At 31.6% G+C, this 18020-nt stretch overlaps 1 protein-coding gene and 1 pseudogene across 5 annotated transcripts; one reads left to right on the plus strand and one right to left on the minus strand.

Annotated features, from left to right (window-relative positions):
- Positions 1 to 708: 708 nt before the first annotated feature.
- LOC114398811 lies at positions 709 to 5724 on the minus strand (annotated as a pseudogene).
- Positions 5725 to 12523: 6799 nt separating this feature from the next.
- On the plus strand, positions 12524 to 14241 carry LOC114399750. 5 transcript variants are annotated; one of them, XM_028361965.1, is made up of 4 exons: positions 12524 to 13062; positions 13169 to 13197; positions 13378 to 13456; positions 13528 to 14241. In XM_028361965.1, exons 1-4 carry the CDS (start codon positions 12931 to 12933, stop codon positions 13720 to 13722), a joined length of 435 nt encoding a protein of 144 aa, XP_028217766.1. In that variant the 5' UTR covers positions 12524 to 12930; the 3' UTR covers positions 13723 to 14241. The 5 variants fall into 5 exon arrangements, 2 of the variants coding, with proteins under 2 accessions (XP_028217766.1, XP_028217767.1); XM_028361966.1 differs by having other exon boundaries at positions 12526 to 13062; positions 13539 to 14241; XR_003663813.1 differs by having other exon boundaries at positions 12527 to 13062; positions 13169 to 13213; positions 13539 to 14241.
- Positions 14242 to 18020: the final 3779 nt, after the last annotated feature.

An 18020-nucleotide genomic window follows, 5' to 3' on the forward strand; every position in this document is an offset into this window, starting at 1 on the left:
AAATGATCATTCTAGAATATGGGTGCTTGGTGATGGATATTTTTATCCATTGAAGTCTTTTAGGAGGTATAAGGCAAAAATGTGGTACAGGAAATAAAAGTCTTTTGAGTGTAATAAATTTTGGACTAGGATAACCACCCAGGCTTGCATTTAGCTTGGACAATACTATCACCCATCATTGCTAGTACCATCCCTTCACTACTATCGTGATCATCACTGACATAGTCACTATCACCACTTTGTTGCTAAGACAACTATTATCATCATTATTATCATCGTTACCACTACTATCACCATTTATGATTATCTAGATTATATAAAATAAAAAATTAAATAACATAATAATGTTCTTGTGTATATTGATCAATTATCCTATTTTTTTTTAATATCACGTTTCTTATCTTTTTTCTTATATTCGATTTTATTATATCTTAACTACCAAATAAACTAGGTCAAGAGGTTATCTCTCTTGTAAGTACACCATAAGCTTTAGATCAAAACAAAATTTGATATGCCAAATTCCAATGTCAAACTTATAAGATACGAATAAAAGTTGTTTTTTCAACAATGATTCATTATGGGTTATTTGGCTTTGTAGGAATAAGTTGAGGTTTCGGAGTGCTAATATACATTTGCATCAAGCTATTTCTATTGTCCTATTTGCATTTCTTTTACCGGTTTTTGTTCCAAAGGTACCGCATCGAAATATAATTCATCAAATGAATATATGTAGAATAATTGATGGAGAATTCCCCGTTTCATATCTGGAAACATACATCTGATCAAGTGTTGCACCCAACCACACCTACTTCTAACCTTTGATGAATTTAACGAATCAAGAAAAAACCAAAGAATTGTGACTGGCACAACGCAAAAATAAGAAAAAAAATACCAATTCCCAAGCCACATACGATTAGTAAAGCTTAATTCTTGTATTTATGGGGCTCCTGTACATGGGGCATGACTGAAGATCTTGTCCACATTCACAGCATGTCTTCAACATAAAATGAAACAAAATATGTTAAATAAAATTTACTTTATTTATTTATTTTTTGATAAGCAAACTTACTTTGTTTGATGTTTTCTGAACAAATATAGGAAGAAAATGAGTATTTACCTGATGCCCGCATCCGAAGGCCATATCTTTCGCATTGCTTAGACAAATGGGACAAAGCTGCATAAGGCCAATTTTAATTTGTCAATTGTTGTAGATTACAAATTTACAATAACCCTTGAAAACATAAATCCAACAATAAACATTTCATATTCTGACGTTACCTTATGACGCACGGAAGAGACACCAAAATTATGCAACAAATGACACTCTAGATTAACACATTCTGTTTTATCACTCACATCAACAAGCATGCTTGCTTCATTTGATAGTAGATTTTTCAGGCAACTGGTGCCATGAATATCTCTCTCCAGTAGACTAAACCAAAAGTCAAAAAGCTCCGCAAAATGATCCAATACATTTAAACAACTTTATATTTTTTTTCCATAAAGGAAGGAAGAAAAACAGTCATTTTAACTTAGGCCCTGTGCATACACTAGCTTTCAAAAGTGCATCGGACCAATGTTTGCAACCATGTGAGTTTACAATTAAAACGAATTCATTTGAAATAAAATTAACCACAAATCCTATCAAAAAATAGAATTTATAAATCATGAAATAGTACAGAAAAAGTTATTTACAAATGCCTTTACTGGTGGTGTTGGATTAACTTATCCTTTTTACCATTTTAATAGACAAAAAAGAGAACCAGAATGCAGCATACCAAATATTTTAAATTTTGCAGCTACTTTACAATACCTATTAATGATGGTACACCTGGTGCCTGCTACCATAATCAACATATGATATATATTTTTGGCTAAAAAATATGTTTGTAATTTCTAATAAATGTCTGAATTTTTTTTGCATCCGGTAAAAATGAAGAAAAAATTTATTACGAAAACACAAAATTCAGATATTTATTAGGAATTACAGACATTAACCTATATTTTTTTGGCAAGATCAACATATGATATATTTAAATGCTAACATACTGGTTAACCTAGCCTTGGATCTTGTCCTTTCTTTTATTATAAATAAATTAATAAAAGGAACATATAGTAAAAAAATGTAGAAATGATACATGAGTAACCTAATTTCTAAAATCTCAATAAATAAGAAACAAATATATATCCACACAATTTCTTGAAATTCGTAAGTAAATTCCTCAAGAATATTTTTCTCTCAAAAAGATATACTTATGAAAATAACATATCATTCTATTAGAAATGTTCGTACTTGATTGTCATAAGTTGAACTTGGGGCAGAAGGAGCTGTGGCAAATGGGTGGCTGTTGCCATGTTGAGGAGGGATACTTGGCTCAAACCTTGCAGCACGAGAACTATATGTGGGAGGTGGAAGAGCATGTCTTTGAGGAGCATTGGCTTGCCGACTACTGCTCAAGAGTAATATAAGCATAAATGATCAGAAAACCTTCCCCAGAAAAATGAACACAGAACTTAAAACAAGGTTAAATTAATCTGCAGGTCTATGAACTATTTGACAAATTTTAATTAGGTTACTTAACTTTTTTTTGTTCAATTAGGTTCCTGAACTTGCATTTGCATTTTTTTTTTAATTAGATCCCTAATGAATACAAGTTCAGAGACTTAATTAAAAAATAAATACAAGTTCTTTGACCCAATTGAAACAAAAAAAAGTTCAGGGTCTCACAAAGTAATTGAATCTTAAAACAAATACAAACAGTAAAGAACCAAAATATTTACCCCAGTAGATTAAGCTCTATTGCTGCCATGTACTGAGAAGGAATTTCCATCAATGCAGCAAGTGCAAATGCTGCCTCTTTTCGTGAAGGAGGGATGCTTTTTGACATAATCTCTGTGAAATTCACAAACTACAGAAGAAGAAGGAGAAATCCACTGTGATTCACTGGATCAACTTCCACTGGTAAATATAATGAAAGTTTTATGTCATCAGTTACCTGAAAATTATCAAAGGCCCGAGCTGGGATATTGTCATCAAATTCCTTCATCATGTCCCACAGTCCATCTCCAACGCCAACCAATATGATTGAAAGAGGAAATTTACTGCGACAACTCAGGCATATAATTAAGGAACAAGAAGTTTCAAGGAAAGGAAACATTGTCAAGTAAAGACTACATCAGAATCACCTACCTAACAGCAACTATGGTATCCACAGTCTTCTGTTCTTGTGGACTTAGTCTCCCATGTTTAGTGTCAACATTTTTTGTTACCTGTGTAAAAAATTAGTGCATGAGTTTATTGTCTGTTCTTCATACCTGAACATAATAGCAACTGCAAGAAGACCAATTGTTTCGCATGGAAATTGTGACCATATATGAAATTACACATGAGAAGAGTTTTACTTGTTCCCAAACAAGTCATGTAACATATCTATATTCTCAGCCTATGTCAAAACCCATGAACGGAGCACAAATAAGTTACCCATGAATGTAAATAAGACATACACACGCCCCCCAAATTCCAAAATAATCCTATTCTTCAATGTATTGCACACAATTTTATTGAAAAGATCTCCAGTTAAAGATATATTTATCTGTATGCCTATCCTATGTTGGATAAAATGCTGGATATGAAAAACACACAAGTTGTCAAAGTAGCAAACCAAGGATATTAGAACCCTGAGCTCACCAAATAAAAGGTTCTGACATGGTTATAGACAAAAATATATTTATTTACATAACACTGGTAAGTGAAATGGATCCAACGAAAAAGCCTTTGGTTGAGCCATGCATATTCAACCAAACATAGAAAATTGCACAAAAACAACCCTATTGTGAGGCAAATTGATACCCTTTAGAGTTCAGTACTCCAGAAGCAGTGCTAGTTTTTTTCAAACCTTATGCAGTTTAATAACAAATCATGCATTAAGTGGAAAATGCAGCAACACAAATTAAGAAGATGGATTCTTGTCCAAAGTTTTATGCCTAAAGAAAGAAGAGAAAAAACTATGAACCAAAAGCACAAACTGAGTTTTGCACACCATGATATTTCCCGATCTAAATCCAGCAAATAAAAACAATAAAACTGATATTTGATAAGCCCGGTGGAAAATGGAAAATCAATCACATTGATAAAGTAGCCAATTCTTTACTCAAAGAGAGCCTCATATGAAAGCGATAGAAAAGAATACCTGGCCATCTGTGATTATCACCAACACATGGTACTGGCCTCCACTCTGCTCAACAATGCTCATGGCCATTTCAATTATTGGCGCAAATGAAGTAGGACCTGAAATTAAAATGTGTCATTAACTCAACATTGGAATATTATAACTGGAGTAAATAGAGTATCCCTAGTAGCAAGAAAAATAGTTAAATCATAACCTGCAAGTCGAAGATGAGGAACAATTTCCCTATACCGACTCAACACATCTTCAAATCCATCAGCAAAATCTTTCACTCGGATAGAAACTGAAGACATCTTGATCGTGTGTTGATGCTGCCATGATATCATAGAAATCCTTTTAGCCATATCTTAACTTCCAAAATAATGCATTCCTTAAGTTAAATTGTTTAAAGAGATACCATCTCCAAATCCAAAGCAGGGGATCAAGTTATCCTCATCGAATGCTGCCAAGCTTTTCCCAATAATTGATATTGCTTGCTCATAAGGGTTCAGACCTCTCCCAATGTGATTCAAGCTTCGCCTATTGAATGAATTCTTGCCTAAAATATGAACACCAAGTTCAACATATTAATTACGCTAGAGCACTCTTCATAAATTACAGTATTAGTAAAGATATATAAATAAAGCCTTACCTGTCCACTCATTACTCTTGGTAAAATCAACACCAACAATAAGATTAGAAGACTCAAGGCCTGCAAGTGCAAGAGCCTCACTAACCTGTAATCAACCAAAAGTTTAGAAATAAAACAATTCCAAAGTGTTGATTCTTTTCCAGTAACACAAAGATAGGCAAGAGCACCGTCAATGAGAAAGGAATTTGAAAATGCATTCTGATATCGTAATGGCTATATGCATATTGTATAGTTCTAAACTCATTGCAACTAACTAAAGACACGGAGGTCTAATCTTTGTCTTCATTGAATTCAATTTAGCATAGTTCAGCAAGCACATATCAAAGCAAGATGAACACGCTGCCATCTACACTCTGAAACCTAGTTCATAATGCATCTATATCTGAGAAAGAAGTAATCACACATACACATCCTTCTACAAATTCAATATGACAAACATTGCACAATTGTAGTAACTTTTGCTTTTTATTTTGAAAATATAACCTTCCTAAACGTCAAGATAGACAAAAAGAAAAATCATCTTACGGTACATTTGAGTAAACAGCTTGACTAAGCATTTATTCAATAATTTTTTATCACACGAAATCCTATTCCATAAATTTGCCCAGAAAACTTAAATAAAAAGAGCTTAAGTTTCAACAAGAAACTTGCTAAAATAAGCTAAATAGAAGAGTTATAACAAATCGCCACGAGAGTGAAAGATGAAAAATAAAGAGAAGAGTCTTAGAAAACTACCTAGAATAAAGAACACACGATCGTGATGAGACTAACGTAGATTCCTCAAGTGCTTCATAGTCAACAGAATAACCAACAAAAGGAATTAAAACTGAACGGCGTTTACTGTTTCAGGCGCAGAAAGGTGGAAACGACTGTGGGAGTTCTAACCTTTTTGTTGGTGGACGACATCTAAGTATTTTTGTAAGCTCTCTTATAACCTTGAGGAATGTTCTCCTCTTTCCCTAGACCGAACTCACCAAAACTTTATGTATCTTAATCTTGAAGATACCTTATGATGATTGAGATGAAGAGTAAATAAAACGTGATATGATGTTGGAGTGTTCAGGGATGGTGCGTGGAGTAACACTGGCTGAGAATCTTGAATGGTGTATACGCAAAATGAGAGCAATAATTGAGATTTGAATATGGAATTTTTTTGAAAACTATGAAAAGGTGTGCAGAACAGAGAAGGGAAAAGGAGAGGATCTTTTTTGTTCTTCCTTTTTGAAGGCTTTTGTGGGAGTGTTGGAGAAGCAAGAGCATGGAAGTTTCGCGTTTTTTATTGGAACTCAAACTTAAAACGGTCATGTTCGGCGCTGACTGTTACTTGCGGTGGCTTGGCACCGAATTTACATGAAATTTTTTGTCTCTGTTATGTTTTTATTTACGTGTACACGTTAACACAACTTTTGATGAATTAAGAATACAATAGTAAGATTTAATTAATCATTAATGATTTGCTTATACAAGGAAAAGGCATGAGTATTTTGGAATTGGATTGCATCCCGTTTAAATAGAGAAATTATTCGATCCAATCATTTTAATTTCATTAATTTATCGTTTAGTTAAACTTTTGATCTGAATCCAATCCAATTTAAAAAGTTAGATTGAATTGATTTTTTATTTTAATTTTACTTTTAATTTTTTAGAAAATATTTAATAAATGTAAAATATATAATAAAAATAATAATAAAATAATTTAAAATTTCAAATATTTAATTTGTGTCATTATATAATTAATAATATAATATTTACACATCTTAATTCAAATAATTATAAATACTAAAAATATCTTTATTTAAATATATTTTCTGTAAATAGATATAAATTATATGATAATTTTTTAAAAAGTTAATTACATTGACCCCTTGAGGTTTAAGTAATTATACTTGGTATCTCTTTTTTCTTTTTTTTTACTCCTACATTAATTTTTTACCGTGCATTACACTTGGCCGGCCCCCCCTTAGACGTTAAAGAGTCAATAACATCAATGTTAATAGGTCATGTGATCTGTACATGCTCTTTAATGAATTTTTATTGGACAAAAATACTATCATCTTTTTCTTTTAAACTTTGCATCAAGTAACTTTAAGAAAAGAGGGACGCACGAACAGACACAGCAAGGGAACACACGAGTTCTTAAAGAAGATTTCATTTGTGAACAAAATCAGTTTCGTTTTAGTTTTTAATTCAAATTAATCACATAATGAAATGTTATAAGCATCATTATTTGCATATAATTGTGTTCTCTTTCTCCCCATTCTCTGTTTTTTGCATTTTGAATTATTGGTGGAGGTGGATGTTGGGTTTGGTGTTCAAATGCAATTATTAGTGTTTGTGTAGCCTTATGTCATTGTGTATGGTGTTGGATTTGCATTTGTTGTCCCAAATTTTGTATTGAAGAAATTCTATTTTTTTGTTGTTGTTTTTAGGATGTTTGTTGAAATATCTCAATCAATGGATGATTCTTTTTCAAGTGTAAGATGTTGAGGATGAATATGAAAGAATGAAGATGTCAAAACTTCTTGTGTAATTTGTGAATCGATGAATTATTTAATTGTTAATGAATCAATGAGACATTTTTTTTTATATGAACAAAATTTGTCCTTAAATTGTAATACTTCATTTTTTGTAAAATAAATTAAAAAAAATATTTAAAAGTAAATAGAATTTTTAGAAAAATAATGAGGTTTTTATAATTAAATAAATAAGTAGAAATAATTTTATTAATTAAAATAATAGTTTTAAGGTAAATAAAATAAATATATGTCCTTAGAAAAAAATGTTTTATTTATTCATTTGATAGGAAGTAAAATAAAATTTCTTTTTATAAAATGATAAAATAAAGAAAAATAGAATAAATAATTGGCACATACCCTAGTTATAAATAGAAACATGTTAGGTCAGTTTTCATATTGATGATACATCTCTACGCTTTATCTTCCTCTCAGTTTTGTTTTTTCTTCTTTCTATCCCAAAATCCTCTCTTTTTCCCGCATACATCCAAATTTGTCTCAGTAAAACTATGATCCAGACTTGTTAACCGTTGGATCATTATAAAATTGGAACACCTGGTTCAAAACATATTTTCGAACATATCCACCATTGGGATTTTTTGAAATAGTGTCTATGGTGAGGAGAATGTCCCTCGCATGTAGCTCTTTGTTTTTCCCGCATACACCCAGGTTTGAAATGCATGTTCACCGTTGGAATTTACAAAATAATATTTGTGGTAAGATAAATTCTCCTTGCATGGGATAGTGGAATGGAGTTTCAATCCCTTCTCTCTAACGCCTGAAAATCCTACCAAAGCAACCAGAGGAAAAACTTGAGGAATCCTACTAGAGATGTTATTATCACTGTCAGACTACACACATGTGCCCGCTTAGAGGTAAAAGATAAGTTTATTGCAATTAGGGTTAGAATGAACATGTGTAGGGATCCTTAAATGATCAAATTGGGATTTTATTTTGGGATGTTTATTGTATTATAATTCTTCCTATATGATTATGTGAAATTGTTTGAAGGGTTTTACTTTCCATGTTGTGAGAAACATTTTCGTATAATTTGTTTGTATTTTGGATAATATTTACTAGATTAATGTGATAAATTGTTATATTGGAATCATGAAATTGTGATTGAAATTGTGTGTAATGGATAAATTGAGCATTTGTTGATTGGTGAGATATGCGTAAACATGTGATGGTGAATTATAATATTGTGATATGTTAAAATTATGGACATGGAATTTGGTTGCGAATAAGTGTGTGATTAATACTTGAGGTGATATTACTTGTGTTGTGAGTTATGAATTATACAATAATCCGACTAGTGTTTACCTTAAGAAAAAATGTTTTATATGCTAGGTGTTAAAAGGAAAGTGTAGGGTTCCAAGTTAGGGACCTGAGGTGTTAAATTGTAGCGCATTATGTTAAATGTGTTTGAAAACAAGTTTGAGGTAGTGGATATTGTATAATTCATGAGCAGTGTCTGTGTGCAAAAATTGTTTTAGGGGTTGGACCTGAATCAGGAAGGTAAGGTCCTAATGGATTCTTCTGAGTCTAGGCCTTGTAGGTAAATATACTCGGTTTTAGTGCTTCTTTAAGCATATGTTGATCCCATATGGTTGAAGCATTCTCACAAAACAGAGTGACCCTGACTGGTCATCTTATGATTTTACTTAGTGAGAGTGACCTGCATACTCATTGTGTGGCGTGTCTTGTTATGTACTCTTAAGCGCCCTAGTGTTATTTTTCACTGACATGATATCACATTGCATATAGGCTTGAGTCTTAGTATAATTGTTGCATAACACCTATGAATTGTTTATTATGAAATTGATGAGTGTTGTTACGTCTTGACTTGAGTGTGTTATTCATGTGTAACGTAATTGGTGATTGAAAAATGGATTTTAAATGATAAAGTGGTGAAGTAATGTTGATTGTATTAAGTTGAGTTATGTTATAAATAATTCTATAATTTATATTGATTATGTCTTTGTTTATCTTTATTTTATGTAGAAATGTGATAACTCACTCCTTGTATTGTTTGTTTTTAGATCTTGTGATGATCTCGAACCTTGTGTTCGTGGAGCAGATGACTAGGTGAATGACTTTAAAAAACCTTTTGCTAGAGGACGCTTTAGTTTGTGCGGACTTGGTTCACGGTGCAAAGGACAAACAGCTCAAGGTTAAGGGACCTGTCAAGATGCCCACTAAGGTTCTTCACATTACTACTAGTAAGTCCCTTTGTGGTGAAGGTATTTTCATTATTTCCTCACTTTTTATTATTATGGTTGTAGTTTGGTTCACTTGTCCCTTTTGTTCTTTGCTTCTTATATTGCTTTTTTGAATGATGTTTGTTTTGCAATTGGGTTTGCCTCAATGTTCTTCTATGTTGCTATGTTATGTGTTGTAGTTTTTAACATGCATGCCCTTTGTATAAGGAGTAGTTTTGCATTATATCTCTTAGTTTGCAAGGTCTGGAATACGCTAAATGGAAAATTTGGATGGATACTTTTGAAGGATAAAGGAAGATTAAGTTAGTTATATCATGTTTATAAATATGAATAAGGGAAGATTGGGAGGTTTCATTGGTAATCTATTTCTTTGGAGGTTCAGGACTCTAACTGTGTGTCTATTGAAGAGTTGAAGAATGAGACTAAAACTCATAGGCAGTGGCTTGGTTAAGGGAAGCCACTGGAGCCGTAGTAAAAGCAAGTCTTCACCGGGCAATTGTTTATGGACCCGAACCTATGTGATCTATCATTCTAAAAAAGTACCAATTGTGGGATAAAAAAGTGTTTTTGATTCAATTTTCATTCTTTTAGTGGCATTATGGGGAGTTTTTTCTATAATTTTCTTAATTCATGTTTATTGAATGATATTTGGTACATAAGTTTGAATGTTCTTCAACAAATTGTGATGTAAATAATTGTCCTATGCACGTGGTTTTCTAGATTGGCTCCTTTGTCATTTGTTATTATGTGATTAATTTTATGTTACTTGTGAGCATGGTCATTCTTACAGCCTCAAACATCGTAAGACTGTTGTTGTGGCTAAAAGCTTGAAAAATGTTGTGTTTTCTTGTCTTACCCGAGTGTCTTAATTGTGTATTTGTGTGTTGTTCATATGTTTTCTACTGAACACCAATAGTTGTGTTACTTGGCTTTTGTTTTGATTTTTGAAGTATTTTATTCAATGAATGATATTAAGCCTTTGTGTTCATGAAACTTCTTATTTTTTAGGTACCAACACATGGGACAAATTTGAACTTTGTGTGCACAAGATAGTGATTGACCTCTACAGTTATGTTTTACCATACCCCCCTACAACTCCTCTCCCTCCCCCCGCCCAAAAAAAAAAAAGTGAATATGTATAGTGAAGGGATTTGTAGGAAGCAAAACCACTTTTTCAACTTATTGTGGTTGCAAATGTTTAATGCGTTTATAAAATATATACATATTCATTTATAGATTAGCATGTTTGTGTACTGAGTTTGTGTTTCCCAAGTTCCTAGTACAATGAATATCAATGTAATTTCATTATCTTGTGTAGTTGAACCACCATGTCTTAAGATTTATTTCTAAACATGACATGACTGATTATGGTTAGTTGGATGCTACCCTTTCTCCATTACATCACAAGGTTGACACCTTTCACAGTTTTAATCTAATTCAATTGCTCGAAGTTATGTTATCACTACCCTTAAAGAATGAATACAACTGATTAATTCTGTCATTCTTCTTTTGTTAATGGAACATACTAGTATCATTATTGTGTAGCATTGCAGCCACTTAATGATAGAGAAATTATCGTGTTTTAAAGGCGTCAATTAGATCATTTATAGATTTAACATTTTATTTAATGAGTTTGTGCATAATTTACAATATTTAATAAATTTTAATAAATAATAATAAGTTAGATAATGTGTTGATAACACTTTATTATACTTAAATGGTATTGAAATTTGGCCATCTATCTTCTTTCTCTTCTCAACACCATCATTTCATTGACCATAAGTTACTACCGAGTATGCAAAATTTGCATAAGTTTAGTTGTCTAAACATTTATACATCTAAGTGTTAATATCATACAACTAAGTTTTCTAGTAGGATATTATCCCTTTCATTTCAAATGTTCTTTTAATAATAAGTTATGTCAATGTTCAATAAGAACAACAATATCTCTAGTGTTATAAATTTTAGTATCTTCTGTAAAAAAAAAAAAGCTTTAATTAGTCTTCTCATTTATGTGCTCGGCTTCTCCACCCATCAAAATGAATTTCATTGTCAAATTATTACTTTTTTATCTCATATATTATTTACTATATATCTCTTAAAGTCATGTATATTTTTGAAGAAAATATCAATTAATCAGATGCATTGATTCTACAAGGGTAGTGATGACATAACTCCAAACAATTGAATTAGATTGAAACTGTGAAAGGTATCAACCTTGTAATGTAATGGAGAAAGTGTTACAATATACAAGATTATATGATTGGTAAGAAAATACTGAATTGATCAAATAGATATTTATAGAGAGGAGCTAATATTAAAAAAAGAAATAATCATTATATGCAACAGTAAATTAATGACAATATTACAACATTTAGCGCATCAAACATGTCAAGTGAACAAGGTTGATATAGTAAATCATAATCTTATCACTTGTTCCACTTACTACATAATAGAAGGATTGCATATTAGATGAGTTACCATAGGTCTGAAATGTTACTTGTGGATCTGCTCCTAGGGCTCCTCCAAGCTGGGCTTTGTGGGCTTCATTGCAACATATGTCACCATTGTTCATGCCAATGCACAAAAACAGAAGAAGAAGCAGCTGGTGCGTATGGAAAAAAAGAGAGAGCTTTGACATACAATGGAATAGAAAATCTAAATAGAAGACCCTTCTTTCGTCCTCGGTTTTAATCGTGCTAAATTGGAGAACCTTCCACTTCAATCGTTTAGTCGAGACCTCTATTAGTACAACATTACACCAAAAGGGGAGGGGAACCCTATTCCTAAGAGGAGACCTCTGTTGTTCTGTTACATATTAAACTAGTTGTCATCAACAAATCTAATCTATTTAATTTTTTATTGTTAAATCGGACGGACTCAAATGATTATCACTTTATTTTTTTTTTGGTTTGGTAAACTTTCTTTGGGTGAGAAAATCTAATCTTCATCCTTTTATTATACATTGGGAATCAGATTTAGCCTTTGATATTCACTTCCCTCTCTTCAAATGCGTGTAACGTTCATCATATAGCATCGGGAATCAGTTTGATGCTCATTATATTTTTCCTTTTCTCTCCAATAAAAAATGGTTGCAACTCTCCTTGCCTTTTGGAGCTCACATTTACTTCACTTTCCCTTTTCTTTTTCTCGCCAAATCCATATTCACTTTTTTCTATTCCTACATCTTCACGAGTGAATTTGGCAAGAAGAAAATGGAAGCAACTTTTTCAGAACTGGTATCTGGGTCCAACCCAATAATAACACATCTGGCGTAACACCATGGGGATGAAGGAGATTCTAATGCCACTCATCTCCGTTGAAAAGCAACACTGGAGCGAATAGCAGAGGCCATCAGAAGGAACTCACTACCAATCATGGAACAAGGTTGGTTCTTGGATTCTCAGCGAAGAAATTGTGGAAGGTTAATTGGTTGGTATAGGACCTCAGGTACCTCTTTAATCGCGACCCTTCAACTCCTAAATTTCCAGCCTCTTCATCGTCTAACGGTTCAGATTCTTCTACTTTTCTTTTAAAACGTTAATTGTTCTATTTTGAAATATTCTTGACGATCATTCTCTAATCTCCCTCATTGTTTCAATGTCCATTATTTAGAGACAGAGAGAGAGAGGGAGGGAGCTGCTGTAAGTATATTTCAAGGTTACTTTTAAAAATTTCTAAATTGTTATTCTAAATGTTTAACTGTTTATACTTATATATAGCTATCAGTGACGAAATTCCATATCAACAAGTCTCCAGTGTTGGAAAAATCTATTAATTGATGGCATAATTAGATACCTTATTCTGCCTATTAAAATTTGCAGGTTTTGGTTCATTCTCTGCTTATTGAGGTTGGGTAGAACTTGGTTGATTGGTCAATGTCGAAATGTGAATTTTGATAGCGTAAGTCCATCCTTCAATTTCAATTTCTCTTTTAGAATCTCCATCTATGATACATTGATACCTAGAATCAGTTGTTATGCAGTGAATTGGATAATTTTGGGAAAACCACAATCAATTTTAAAGATAATCAACGATCCCAGGTGAGCCGCTATATCTTTGGACTCTTATTGACAGAATTTCTTAATTCTATTATAAAAGTTTATTTAATGTTCGTGTATTTCTTTTCTTTTGTTTGGTTCCTAACTCCTTATAATTTTGGTCACTAGGGATATATTTCAAACAAGTATGACCACTGTGCAGGCATTTTTATGCTTCATACAATATAATGCACACTAAACGTCTCTATTGTCTGTTAATATTTGATTTCTATCTTCTAACTGAACTTTTTTAAAGCAAATTCTGGTTATTATTAGATCAAAGCAGCAGAGTCAGTTACATCTTTAGCTATAAGGCTATAAGAAGGTTCAATTTGTATGAGACTTCTTCTAACCAGTATCTATTATATATACAAATTTAAAGACAAGGAGGCCAAGACATGAGCAGCACTGTTACCCTCACTTTTTGTGAAAAGAAGATCACACGACACTGCACATTTGTAGTCAGCATTATGTAATCTTTCAACCATTTTAACTGAACTTCTCTTGTGTAGGCAACAAAAGCGAATTATGAAACTTATTATGATAGCACAAATGATATGTTGCTTTTGGTACTATAAGTTTAGTTTCTGTCAACGTATAACTTAAGGAGAATTTATATCACCTTATATTTTTCTCTCTTAAATAATATATATTATTTTACTGTAGAAAATAGATATTGTATTTAGAAAATTACTATTGACATAGCGTTAATTTTAATTTTCTTTTTGATATATTGCTTTTGGTTATAGCAGTTTCTGTTAACGTATAACACCATGTATATCTAAAGACATTTTATTATTGGACACAACTTATATAAAACTATAAAAAGTAAAATAATTTATAAAATTAGATGGCTACCTATTAAAATTTAAATAATCATTTATGGGATATAACTTCTTAAATCATTTGGGTTTGCATAAAAAAAAAAAATTTAAAAATACTTATGTGTTACTCTCTTCAAAGATTTTATCCAAAGAAACTTATTTATTTGTACTTAATTAAAGATTCTCTTCAAAAAAGATTTAGTGACGTATCTTCTTTCAAAATGAATGTCTAAAATTAGTTTCTTGGCCATAATTTTATCCAAAGAAATTTATTTACTTATACTTAATTAAAGATTTTATTCAAAAAAGATTTAGTAACGTATCTTCTTGCAAAATGAATGTCTAAAATTAGTTTGTTGACCACAATAAATTATTTTTATTAACTATCTTTTTACCTTACCCGGTAAATTTACATGTTTTGTACATTGATATCAAAATATAAATTTATTAATATAGATTTCATATATAAAATAAAATATATTGGGTAAAAATAATTTAAAGGAGTTTCTTTAAAATTTGGAGTTAATTTATATTGTATGATTTTGTAGAATGTAACAAAGCAAATGTTCCTCCAATTTGAAGTATATGTTATACTTGTGTATCCCCAAGTCCATTAGTATTGAAAACCATTTGTAGGGCATTTTTTTAGATTTTTTACATAAAAAAATACAAAAAAAATAAATTTTTATCCAAATAATATAATCCAAAAAATATTTATCCCAATGATTCAAAACATAAAAAATCAGTTCCCCTCAAATGATTTCTCACTTGTTTTTATTTTATTTTATAGTACTTAAGAAATTAGTTCCTTTTTATATAGACGTGGGGAACCGATGCAATTTTAGCTCCTAAGGGTATTGAATAGAAGACTATAAGAGGATTGAGCTAGAACGGTTAAAGAAGGTCATAGGGTTCTCATGAACCTCAGGGTATATTTCTGAGCTCATGGGGTCAGGTTGGGTTCACTCTTCTTTGTAAATATTAGAATTGATTTTTTTGTTTGCCTTTGTATTTTGGCCATTCTGGTAGTATAGGGTTTTAGCTTTGTAATTCAGGGCATTATGAGTAGTCTTTATAGTAAGAATTTTTATATTTTCATGTATTTTGGCATGGGGTGAGTTGAACTATTAGAAGGATGAGTGTAGTTAAGTTCGAGCTTCTCAAGAAAGCTTTTTGAGGAAGCTTTCATTTAGCTAGTGACTTAGGTTATAAATAGAAGCATGTGTAACATTTGTCATAATTTTGATGAATGAGAAACTTGTGATACACTTCAAAGTTCAACTTCTCTTCCTAATCTCCTTCAATTCCCACGCCCCCCTTCTCTCTCTCATTCTCTTGCTCTATTGAAGCTTCCTCTTTAAGCTTCTTATCCAAAACACTCCCTTGATGGTAAAACTTTTCCTTTCATGGCTTATTCTCTAGTGAATTACATTTCCTTTCACCTATTCTCCTTTATCTTCCGTTACAACTCCATGGACGAAAATCACATTGAAAGACCTTATTGAAGTTCAAAGATTCAACCTTCATAGAAACTTCTGAAGTAAGCTTCCATCAAGTGGTTTCTAATGAACTTCAAGTAGGTGCTCTTTAAACCTCCATTAATTTTATATGAAGGCTCAAAGCATAAGAACTTCAAGTAGGTGCTCCTTAAACCTCCATTAATTTTCAGCTTTACCCTCTCTTCCATTGTTGTTTCTTCATTTTTCTCCATGTTCTCCTCGTATGTTTTGTGCTAAATGTTGTTAACATGATTCTTTAGAAATTCCACCAATTAAACTTGCTATAGAAGCTAGATTTGATTTTCTATGGTTCATATTTCTTATTCTTGTTCTTGAACCATGAATTATGTTGAGTTTAGGTTCCTTTGAGTTTTGTCTTGCTATTTTTTGTGACTAAAACCTAAACCATAAAATTCTTACAAAAACATTACAGTAGAAGAAAACCTCAAAAATCTAAAGTGACTTGTTCACCTATTATAGTTTTGTCATAGAAGTCATGTTTAGTCATCAAACTTGTCACATAAGATTTCTTATGTTGTGTTGAATTTTATTTTTCTTGTTTATTTGTCTAACTCATTTGTTTATGAGTGTATGAAATTCTTTTAGCCTATTAGTTAATTTGAGTCAAATATTTCATGCTAATTAGTCCTTAACATGTTTGTGCAAAAATCTTGGAGAGTCTTTGATTGTGAACTTTTTCTTGTGTTTGTTGTGAATTTGAGTTTTGGTGATTGAATTGCTGACTGAAATTTTGATCCTAAGTGAATATTGAATTCCTAAAACTGTGGTAAATAAGCCTAGTGAGTTAAACACACATAGGAAGGTTGAAAGTAAGCTTAAGGAAATCAATATACCATGCTTAAAAAATTCAAAGTTTGAAATCATTGGTACTGACAGCTTGAATATACGAACTTGTAAAAATTACTGGAAATTAGTCACTGCAAATTTTGAGCTAACATTTTTACTAAATTTTCTAAATATCTAGACAAAAATTAGAAAAAAAGAACCAAGTGATTTGGATAAAAGAAAAAATAAGAAAAATTACACAAGTTGATAAGAAAATCAGTGTCCAGGAAAAAAAGAAATGAAAAGGAAGTGTGCTTGTTGTGTTGGCTCAAAATTTGTTCTATAATTGGGGCCTATTTTATACTAATCTTAATTCTAAAATTTCAATTGAAAAGTATTGTGAAAACAAGTGTCAAAACTAGAGGTTTCTTAAGTTTTTTTTTTTTTAGTTTTTTTACTCTACTCTACAACCATTCTAGGTTTTTCTTTGAGTCTTAGCTTGCTTTTATGTGTTTTTCATTGCTTTAATTGTTGAATAATCCTTGAAAATTTGTCTTGTTAAAAATCTATTGGTTTAACTTTCATTTCATTTTTTTGGTCTTTGATTATTGCTTGTCTATTTGCTTCCTTATTTGTGAGTTGCCATATAGGAAACTAGAAAGGTGGATTGATGTCATCCCTTGGAGAATTTGAGTTAAAAAGCAAGGGGTCAACCACCTTAAGAGCTATTGGACTAAAAAACACTTCAAATTGAGTGAAACACCAAAGAAAGAACAACCATTAAAATTGAGGACTTTTTTATAACTTTGTAATTGACAATTTACTTACCTTCATTCCTTTCAAATTTTATAACAAAAAGGTCTTTCATTGGAAGTGCGTTGGAGCCTCCAATAGGTTACCAAACTTTCATTTCTGTGTAATAATTTTAGGCAATTTTACCTTAGGATAGTGAATGTTTTATTGGGAACCTTAAATGTAGTGATCCAAACACTCTTAGGATCCGCCTAGTTTACATTTCTTGCTTACTTTCATAGCTTATTTTCTTTACTAGTCACGCCTAGTTTATCTTGTTATTGCATAATACTTTCTTCTTGTTTATCACACATATCTCGAGTTCTTTTGGAACCCTAACTTTTACCTTTTGCAAACCCCCAACAAGAAAGACCCACAACTTAGGAACCAACACGAGTCATCATTCATCTAGTGTTAATGGTGAGGGTACTAGTCGTAAGGACCCTATATCTAGAATCTTAGATGAGTTGAGTTCCCTCTAAGTTATGGAAAGAAAAACTAAAAAGAAAAAGGAAAGAGATGGTAG

The sequence above is a fragment of the Glycine soja genome, chromosome 19, assembly GCF_004193775.1.
Source record: "Glycine soja cultivar W05 chromosome 19, ASM419377v2, whole genome shotgun sequence".
Classification (NCBI taxonomy): Eukaryota; Viridiplantae; Streptophyta; class Magnoliopsida; order Fabales; family Fabaceae; genus Glycine; species Glycine soja.